Below are 10,700 nucleotides of genomic sequence, written 5' to 3'. Positions count from 1 at the left end.
TTGACCTTGTTGCTTACCAACTCGCAAATATATCGGCAAGCGGCAAGTACAGCATCAAAAAAATCCTCTTGCGGACCCAACAAGGACTTTAAAAAGTCGACACACATACTAATGATGGAGGCCAGGTCAGTCACCATAACACCTTGTTCATCCATTAAGCACACAATATTCTCCTGAGCATATTTCTAGTGCAGGCGAGCAAAGAATTAATGGAATTGACAGTTATTATCATATAAAGCTTCAACTTTGGCCAACAGTTTGTATTTTGTATATTCATGTTCTAGAAGAGAATGAACCATGCCTTTCAACCATTCAATGCATGTGAGCAGGTCATTCTGACTTAGAGACAAGGAGGAAGCTTGGGCAATAGAGACAAGGAGTGGACCAATAAAGCTTGGGCATTCTGCAATTCAGCTCCTAAGGAGGAAGCTTGTTGAATACCATACTGACTCACGAGATAACTGTCTGGCATTATCCCTAAAAATGGCCCATACGTCCCTCCCTCCAGATAGGACCTTCAAGCTAAAAGAAGCGATCAGTTGTTGAACATATTCCAAAAACTGATTTTGCTGCAAAAAATATTGATTAAAACGAAGTGGCAACTGAGTAAGAAGAGCCTTAAATACATAAACAGGTCTGTGGATCATTTCCAAGACCAAAGGGTAGTGATCTGATAAGATATGTTGTCGTTCCACCCACATGTCAATAACTGCCGGAAGAAAGGAATCACTCTGACAAATATATATCCGATTCAGTCTAGCCCAAGTGTTAGGATGCTGCAAAGATTGATAGTTATAACCAGATTGTGATGGATACATCCAGGACCACATGTCCTACTTCAAAGATCCAGCTGCAAGGGCATCCCAAGCCTGTCACTCAGGACCATCCATAACCAAATGCAGAGAAGTAGCATGATCCCCAGATAGACATGTATTAAAGTCGCCCATAACAAAACCTTGACGAGCCAGGAAAAGGCAATGCAGGTCATCCCAAGGTTGACAACGTTCCCTTGCCGTAGAAGGAGCATACATGCCCACCACCACAAAACCTCTCCCTCATAGAGAATCTCCAGAATCACAAATCGGCCTCAAGGGTCTTGAGAAACCAGCGATGGTTACAGGCAGGATTTGACGGCCAACATAACACCAGATTTATACGGAGCTCAACCACTGAAGAACACAACGTAATCCTTATAAACATAAGAGGATCCGCCGGCCAAAGCATGTTGTTTATGCTCCACCGCACAAAATACATCCCACTTTCCAGCAAACACAACCTTCCACAACCGATACCGCTTGCTGCCCGAAGAGATACCTTTCACATTCCACAAAGCAATTCTCATAATACATCGGAAAAGAGAAAACTACCGAACCACTGCTTTTCCTTTCCCGTTTACATCTATAGCTTTAGCTGCTTGGAACCTTTCCATCTCGCTTCGGATTACATAGACAAGGTCTATCCTTTGCAAACCAACAATGGGAGCACGAGAAGGGAATTGCTGTTGCTGCGACGAAAAACATCCCTAGGAGGCAAAAGCCTCCCCTGTGCATCAAAGGGCATGTTGGGGAAGCATCTCAGAATCAGCTTGAGGCCGCTGAAGTGAGTGGGGAGGATGGTGTTCCTGCATATCCATCTCTCTCTCTCTCTCTCTCTCTCTCTCTCTCTCTCTCTCTCTCTCTCAAAATCACCATCATCCTGCAATTTGGTCTAGTATTTTCCTCTTTCCACAATCTGTTTTCCTCTAGTGCAACCCTGAATTAGGCGAACTCAATAGGAAGCCAAATTTTGAGACAAAGTAATAGACTCAATGAGCTCACACCAAATAAGTTTTAATGTGATGTGCTCACCATCATTGGTGTAGAAATCAGGACTTCTAGAGCATATCCCTATTGAAGTCGACCTAGATTCTTCAGACATACGAAACTAAAACATGTCATAGGCAAACAAAACAATCATTCCCTTGCAAATTGTCACTCCTGTCACAGAAAGATAAACAATTATATCACCCATCCTTGCCATGTGTAGCCTAGATCCATTGGTGAAGGTCCATTTGCATGGATGAAAAGGAGCTCGGCTACTGTTCCATAAGGTGCTGATCAAAAATCCTCTTTATGCAGTTTGCAAAAGAAATTCCAAAGTACATACAGATAAACGCTAAAGGAACGCACTCTCATGGATTATAGCAGGATGCACGGGAATGACCGTCTCTAGAGTATACTGTAAGCTATTTTTTGGATTGATCGCTTTCAGTAGGTTGATTTCTGTTATCTTCTTGTCATCTATGGTAGATACGAAAGCCAAATTTTGGAAGGCTCATTACTTTATTTACAGCAGATCTTAAAGTTATCCACTATGAAATTCACAATAGTATGTTACCCGTCCTGATCACCTCAAAGCCGATTAAGATGAACTTGACGACAGATATGACCTACTACTAGTAGATTCTTGGTACTCCTCCATTCCTGAATCTCTTTTTGTATTCTGCCAAATTAATTATCTGTTTCATGGCAATAATGCTATTTCTAATTATCTGTTTGTTGCTAGCTGGGCCAAACAACCAAGTTTTTCTTCAAGAATAAATTGCAACTTACATGTTCACGTTACATTGTTGCAAGAATGGATGATTGTAATCCAAATATTTTGCCCATAACATCTTGTACTTCACCATGGCCAGCTCCAACCAGGGCTTCATATTTCCATTGTAATGTACCACAGCAGCTTTGGTGATGTCATCAAGATCAACATTGGGGTCATATCCCAGGCCCAAGACGTGCCATTCCTGCTCTAATGGATAGGTCATATTGTAGAAGGTTATTAGGCCAGGAGGTAGTGTCCCTAGCTTCCAAAGCTCTCTTCGTTCATTCTAACAAATGAATATTAAAACAGGACATAAACAAAGATATCAGTGCTAGACAGCCGTGAACCGAGGTTTACTCTTAAGAGTTGGAAAATACTGTTCCAAAATATGAAATTTGACATAGAAGCCTTACCAAAATCTGCCACTTGTGATAAATGCCAGTAGCATCACGTACCCTCCATTGTTGAAGATCAAAGATATTCATCCCAAAAGCCCAACCACAATCATTAGGATCAAAGCTCGCAGAAATGAGAGGGTTTGAGAAGTTAAGGTAATTATCAAAACGATGGAAAGTCTCCCCGCATGTCTCCACTGCTCCATTAACATTCCCACCAAGATGTATCGACCATAGGGGAGTCAAGTCTTTCTGCACAACCACATCATCATCCAAAAACACAATCTTGTCCAATTTTGGATAGATCTCTGGCAAATAAAATCGCAGATGGTTCAACACCGACAAATACTTTGGGTTCCGATACTTCAGATTGATGACAGCATCCGCATGTGTGTTTGGCTGGTCAGCTTTGAAATAATACCCTCGCATGCTTGGTGTCTGAAACTGACGCAACACTGGACAGTAGGAAGCATTCAACCATTTGAAATCATCAATACTCTGCACTGTGATGGTGGCATTACCAGGCGGATTTAATAGAAACCACATTTTCATGGCTGGGTAGTTTAGCTTGTCTGTGACGAGGTGGAATACATGCTTCTCTGGTTCCTATAAAAATTAGCATTCATATCCTCTTTCAAAATGGAGCTTGGTTTTTAATAGAATTGTAAACACACGCCGAAAGTTGCGACACATACCTTGGCATTGGAGATAGTGGAGTTAACCACCACTGCAACTGCAATTACATTGTCTGAAAACAAAGCATAATGGAAAAGGCTTGGATCCTCCAGATTCTCTTGTCCTCCAAACTCTCTCTGATCATCCGGTAATGAATTGTACTCGGTCATCAATAACATTGATAAACAGTGGAGACTTTTAGGAAGGGTCTTAGCTACAAGATGCTTCAGAACAGCACTCTGTTTATTCAACACTCGAGTTTGATCTTCTGTACCCTGCAACATTGCTCTTAACTTCCTGGTGATCAATTTGCAATCGTAAAGCTGCCCCCTTGCTTTTGATAGGACCTGTCCCATTGCCTTGATCTTTTCTGAAGCACTGTTACAGCATAAAGCAAAGAAACTTGCATTGAAACCTCACATCCTCACTTTTTGACCCTTGACAAAGTCATCCTGTAGTGTTGAATCAGCATCGTAACAATTTGTGTCTAAAATAATTGCTTTAAGACCTCAATAAAACAACAATCTGTAAGATGTGTCCTTAAATTATGTTAAATCTATTATTACTGCCACAGACTACAGACAACCTGTCCTTCAATAGAAACAAATGTAGATCCAAAAACACGAATTTCTAGAAGTTTACAATCTACCATAACGTTCTTTCCAAGAGGTGAAATTCTATTAAAGGCACCTCAGTGATAATCACCACCAAAGTAAATGCTAGAAGATCCCTCTAGATACATTAAAGAAAATCTAATGAGGGAGTATGTCAAGGCTAATAGAACAACCAGTCTAGTGGTCCGTAATGCCATACCATGTGAGGAATCCCCCAAGTAAAAAGATTGTGCCAATCTCCAAAGTACATTTTGTTTGTGAAATGGAGAGCCTGTGCTCAGCCTGCTGCTACTGACGTTCAAGAAACTTGTAACTGACATTGAACAAACTTGTAAGACCAGTAGATGTATGATTTTCAAATCCGAGCAAAATATTTCTGGCCAACTTAACAATGTTTGTGCCCAACTCAACAATCTTTGTATCCAACTTAGAGAAACAAACCGCCCCTTTGTTACATCCAAGGCATAGGAGCTCACAGCCTTGGGCACAGTAAGTGTGTTGATTAGCTCCAATTTCCTCTGCATTAAGATTATTACAGATATGTCAATTGCAAGATTAATTACAATGTTTATTATGCCAGCCTGGTAGAACATGGCAACTATCTTGGCACAATAGAGAATTGGGAGAGAGGTGCAAAGACAGAGAGAACTTTCACCTGCCATGTGGAGAGAGAATGAAACAATGGCATAGAGAGAGAGAGAGAGAGAGAGAGAGACTAAAAAAGATCTATTAACATCCATTGGAGGCCAAAATTGACCTATAGGAAAAATCAGATAGTTCATTACATTCCACTTCGGGTATCGGTGCGATGAAGACACATAGAATGAAAAAGGAAAAGAAAATTAGGTGGAATAAACTCTAAACTCTTAGACTCATAAGAGCTTTAATTACAGCATAAAGTTCCATCACAAATATAGAGGGTGGCAAAATTCCACTGCAAGTTATATTTACTTCTAGGGAAGTGGGTTGCAGAATTCCCTGGTGACTGCTTTTCCTCCTCAACATACTGCCCACTTACCATTTCTTCATACTTCTTTGACTTTGGCTAATTTTGTTGATTGATTTTTGAGCTGGAGTGGGGTCAACTCATCTGCTATCCACACCTTTGTCCTAGCCTACTTCACCACCACTATCTTCTCTGTTATATCCATGTAGCTAACCCTTGCTTGTGTGTCTTTTGGGATAATGCTGATGGGCTCTCCCAAATCTATGAAAGGGACCACCTTGCTTAAATGTCCTCATAGGACATTTGTTTCTAGGATGAAATTGTTAGCCCGCCTATTTTGGTCTGTCAATCTATCATCTCCTAGTTGTGAGCTTCATTAGAGTCTAATGGACACATAGGAGCTCTAACTATGTTTTTCCTATGTTTGTCATGCAATTTTGAATTTCGGCAGCCTCTACATGTCAGTTTCCAGCCCCTGCCACCTTCTGACTGCCCCAAGAGTGCCATGTCAGCCTGATCACTGCCATGTCAGCATTTATGCATTGATCAGCTGCTGCCGACTGCATTTAATGCAGGTCAATCAGATTTTTTAGGCCCCCAAACAGCTAGTGCTCCATCAAGTGGCTGCAGTCTCCATCTCTCCTGTGGACAGCGGGCTGCATACTCTCCATCTCCATCACCATCACTGTTTGCGTCACCATCCATGTTGTTGTCATCATTGCAGCCTGATCCGGTGTGCTCACTGACGTCTTGGACTATGTGCAAGGACTAGTCAGTCCTCTCCTTTGTATTCGGCATTCTTCTTCAATCAATAGAGATTTATTTCCTCTCTCTCTCTTTTTTTTCGTAAATTTCCTCTCTCTCTCTCTCTCTCTCTCTCTCTCTCTCTCTCTCTCTGTTTGTGATTCTCTTTTGTTGCACATTCTCATAGAAAGTCTCCTTGATTACTAACATAACCTCTATTAAAAGTGTGTTGAATCACATGAGTTCACTTCCCGCATCTGGTTGGCCAAATCTGCTTGCAATGACTCTTTCATAGGCTCCTCCTTTGCTTTTTGTTGTTCCTTCTTCATGACTTGCGACTGGTCCTGCAATTCTTTAATGTGTTCTTCCTTCTTAATCATTTCTTACTTCACTATCACCAACTCTCCTTGAACTTTCTTGAACTCCTACAGCAAGTAGGACTCCCATGACAAAGACTTTGCTATTGGCACGGGAACCGAAGGTGTCTAAAGGGTGACTATTGCAACAAAGGTCGCCTTTTTCTCCATTGATTACTAAGACCCAAAGGAGAAGTTGTCTAAACAGTTCCCAAGGGGTTCCCCTTCCCCCCTTGGGTCTATCTTATAGTGACCCTACAAGAGACGAGACAACTACAAGGCAAGGCAGTGTCATGTCGCTATGCAGACACTATGTGAAAAAACCTGGAGTGCATCATCATCCGGCTTTCTTATGAATCTAAAGAGTCAATGTCATCTTAGTCATTAGTGGTAGTGTCCATAGTATGGTTAGTTCCAAAATACAGGATTTTTGGACAAGTTTAGTCTATTTTTTATCTTTTGGATATTCTTTCTTGTAAATATCCTAAAAAGGTGTAGAAAACTTCTAGAATAGAGTGACATGCAAAAAGCACGTAGCTTTTTAGTCAATTTTGGAAAATCTCATACAAAAATAAAGGACTTCCGAATTCGCGCGGTGTGCGATCGCAGTTTACATGCAACAAATAGCACTCCAAACAGGAAGAAGAATGAGTGATTTGGTGCTCAGAGATTCCTTCCGAGTAGTCCCAAATAAGGATTTTGTTTATCTTCTCACGTTCTATCAATACATAGTGCTTTGATTCATTGAGATTTATATTTATCTTGTATACCTCTTGTCTATTCTTTTTCTTCTTTTCAATCTCCTATTCTCTACTTCCTTCTCTCTTTGATCCCTGATGGATACAACCTTTCGACTAAAACCCCTCCAACAACGGATGAAGTGTTTTTTTTTTTTGGGAGAGAGAGAGAGAGGGGACATGGGTTAAAGGTGAGGTGGAGGTGGGGTCGAAGAGAGAGAAGGCATGAGTGCCGGGGATGAGGGCAAGGGTTACAAGGCAAGGCGAGAGGCTTGGGATGGGGGCAGTGTGTGTGTGTGTGTGTGTGTGAGAGAGAGAGAGAGAGAGACTTATAATCATATACTTACAATCATTCACTGGTCAAACATGATCAAGAAACCTGAGGGTTCTGTTAACAGTTAGAGATTCAGCTCTTGTTTGCATTTGTTTGGCACAATCCATCAACATTTTCAGTAATCAGCCAATGTACAGCAGGGTGGACAGTTTTGCATGCATCATTTCATGATTATTTTATTTCCATAGTTTTATTAGCAGGTTGAACCATTTTCAGGTCCAACATGGCTGCTGGATAGCTGTACTTAGTGATTGCACTTGTGTGGTTCATCTGTTTAGACAATCTATGAGATATTCAGTTGGTCAATGTGAGGTTCTTTAAGCGAGTGACACACACACTCCTGAACATATTTTGCCTTCATTATTAAGTATTCAGCATTCATCATCAAAGTTTCTCTCAACGCTCTCTCTCTCTCTCTCTCTCTCTCTCTCTCTCTCTCTCTCTCTCTCTCTCGTTTTGAAGGATTTCAACTCTAGTTTACTGTTACAAACCTAATTACAATAGTAAGCTGGGTTTTAACAATGCTCTCATGATGAGTGTGTCACCATATTTAGGTACTGATGTGTGTGAAAACATTTGGGACCACTAGGGCACTTTTTTCTCTCTTTGGGAGGTTTTTCTCCTTGGCCTTATACATATGCCTATTCGCTTTTAGGGCATACTTAGTCTTGTAAATCTTCTCTATTGATACCCCTCAACTCACTTTAAGTTGTGCTCTCTCAAGCTTCTTCTCCTCCAAGCTGTGTCCTTGCAACCCTAAATCCAACAATTGGTATCAAAGGGACTAGGACAATCCACCAAGGTCCAAGTCTCATTCGGGTCAATACTATCCAGTTCCTTCTCTATGGCCTCATGCCACAAATGGTCCTAGAGAGCCTCATGCCAACTGTCCGGCTCGGAATGTGCAATGTAATCAGCCGTAAAGACTGAAGTACATGAAGCCTGAGGGGCAAGCCGAGCAAATCTTCTAGGGCCTTCCGAAGAGCAATCCAGTGGAAGAATCCCCAAACGTTGCATAGCCTACTCGTACTAGCAAGGTAATGGGTCTCATGGATGAGGCCTAGGAGCGGAAGAATCCAAAGTTTCTCCACCCATGCCAGATCTAGCAAGGGCAAGCTAGGAGGCCCACTCCTGCTCGTTTCTTCACATGCTTGACTGTGGAGTCTGGAGCAATGTGTCGGTGTTCGAAGTCATTTGAACCTTCTATTGTTCTTGCTTCTGCAGATGAACTCTTCGATCAAGTCCAAGGTTTCTCAAAGAGAACTTGGCTCTGATACCATGTGATGAGATGCTCTAAACACAAAAACACAATACCAATCGTACGACAAAGCACAAACTAATAACACAGAACACAATTAGGGTTAGGATAACTCAGAGACAATGAGCACAGAATAATGAAGTGAATGACAACTGAATATACAATGCTTATGCAGCAATCACACTATGCAGTGAGTGAATATTGTACCACAAACTCCTGTATCTGGAGGATTAGGGCAAAGGTAATGAGCTGAAGAGTGTGTTGTACTCTGAATGGATCCCGAAACGCAGCAAGGCAACCTCCGGATGTTAAACACCAGCAAACGCATTAGTGTAAGTGCTGGATCTAATGCAGATAGCAAAGAGAAGAGAGAATATGCAATAAATGCAGAGTGAGGAGAGAGAAAAAAGAAAAACGCAACCTATGAGGGCTAGGCGACAGCTAGAGAAGAGAGAAAATATGACCAGCAACAACTCCAACAGCAAAACGCAGGCAAGACGATGACGTGATAGGCACGCAGCAACAAGGATACACCTCAGCAACAGTCACTTGGCTGAGATCAGCTCCAAACAATGTGAAGAAGGCTGGAAATAGGCACCAAACTGATGTAGATAGCAATGATCAACTTGGACCACGATGTCTTCCGTGTTCGGACTGTGGGCAGCAAGCTGAAAGACCTAAATTTTGCAAAAACAAGATAGGAAGAGTGGAGGGTGAATTGCCTATTTATAGAAAGTTTGGGAGCGCCACTTAACTCTCTTGAACTGCACCCCATTTTAGGATTTTAAGTAAAATAAGCCTAAAATAGGCATAAAATAAGCTATTTTGGGGTTGTTGAAGTGGCTAATGGCATTTCTTAGCTCAACATCAGATGTTGAAAAAGCAAGTTGATCAGGTTCTATAATGACAGAATAGATGGAGCTAAAAACAAGCTGCCTAGGGTTGGATAGTGATGGGTTGTACTCAGTGATGGCTGGACAGCAAACCAAGTCACAAATATCTTTACCAAAGCTTTAGGTAAAGATAAGTTTGAGTACTTTAGAAGTGCACTTGGGATATTGTATTTACAAGCTCATTTTGAGTATGAGGGGAAATGTTAAGAAATAGACATAGGCTAAGTCTATATCCTATATATGCATAAATAAAGTAAAAATTGTGTGTGAAGTAACTTAAGGTTTGAAAGGTATCTATAACTTTTGGAGATACTTTGTCTATGCTTAGTTGACGATGAGAAGAGAAGAATGAAGATAAAGAAGAAGAAGATCTCTTGAGTCTCGCAGCTCGTTTATTTATCAATGTTGAAGGGTACCCCAAGACTTAAAGTTTTAGGGGACCACTGCAACTCTCTCAAACAGTGCATCAAATTTTGTGTTTTTCATTAAGCGTGTTTTGGGGTTGTTTTAAAGATGCTAATCAATTGTAGAGAGTCTTTTGGCTCCAACACCCCCTCTTAGGTCCAAAACGGAGCCTAAAAGGGAAGGCTTGCAATGTTTATCCCAAGGCGTCCCACCCCAAAGCAACCAGGGCATCAGACAAAAGGTACACATTGGCTGCCCAGTAGCCTACCAAGACTATAGAGGTGATAGTTATCTTACCAAAGAGTCCAACTAGTCACCCCAAAGAGGATAGGGGATCGAACAAACGGTGCTCGTCAGCCGGCTGGCCAATGGCCTACCAAGCCCTGCAAAGGCGAATGGAACCACATTGAACGTTTTTTTTTTTTTGGTAGAAAGTTACTTTTAGGGATAGCGACCAGTTAAGTAACAATGACACAGTAGACGGGAGTAGAGATGATACATCCAACACATCACAAAACAATACAAGCATACCCAACCACTTGAGAATGTTGATGACGAAAAAAAGGTAATGTTAAATGAAGTATTGTGTGAAGAATGATAATGGTGTAATTTGCTTATGGAAACAACTTAGAATCCGTCTAGTGGTGCTCTGCACGATGGGATACATAGGATGCTACATGCTAAAGAATGCTCATGCAGCAAGCGCCACTTGGACAACGTCCCTCATGGAAAAATTGTTCACTTATCCAAGTGCCCTAGTACAAAG

General features: G+C 41.5%; 1 protein-coding gene across 3 annotated transcripts in view; it reads right to left on the bottom strand.

Moving 5' to 3' along the window:
- Window positions 1-386: 386 nt before the first annotated feature.
- Window positions 387-10,700, bottom strand: part of LOC148016793 (polygalacturonate 4-alpha-galacturonosyltransferase-like) — a 32,286-nt gene continuing 21,972 nt past the window's right edge. The window contains exons 8-11 of one of the 3 annotated variants that reach the window (XM_087664444.1): window positions 3,668-4,025; window positions 2,991-3,578; window positions 2,592-2,863; window positions 387-1,621 (exon numbers count right to left, since the gene is read on the bottom strand). In XM_087664444.1, coding sequence (XP_087520570.1) covers window positions 1,456-1,621; window positions 2,592-2,863; window positions 2,991-3,578; window positions 3,668-4,025 — 1,384 coding nt within the window. In that variant the 3' untranslated portion in view covers window positions 387-1,455. Of the gene's footprint in view, window positions 1,622-1,664; window positions 2,498-2,591; window positions 2,864-2,990; window positions 3,579-3,667; window positions 4,026-10,700 lie in introns of those variants that run through there. The other 2 variants (XM_087664445.1, XM_087664446.1) reach the window with 2 other exon arrangements.

The sequence above is a fragment of the Lygodium microphyllum genome, chromosome 23 (assembly GCF_053477565.2).
Source record: "Lygodium microphyllum isolate KBCC chromosome 23, Lygodium_microphyllum_v1.1.10, whole genome shotgun sequence".
Taxonomy (NCBI): Eukaryota; Viridiplantae; Streptophyta; class Polypodiopsida; order Schizaeales; family Lygodiaceae; genus Lygodium; species Lygodium microphyllum.
Note: the sequence above shows the minus strand (reverse complement) of the source record. Positions and strands in the feature narration are given on the sequence as shown.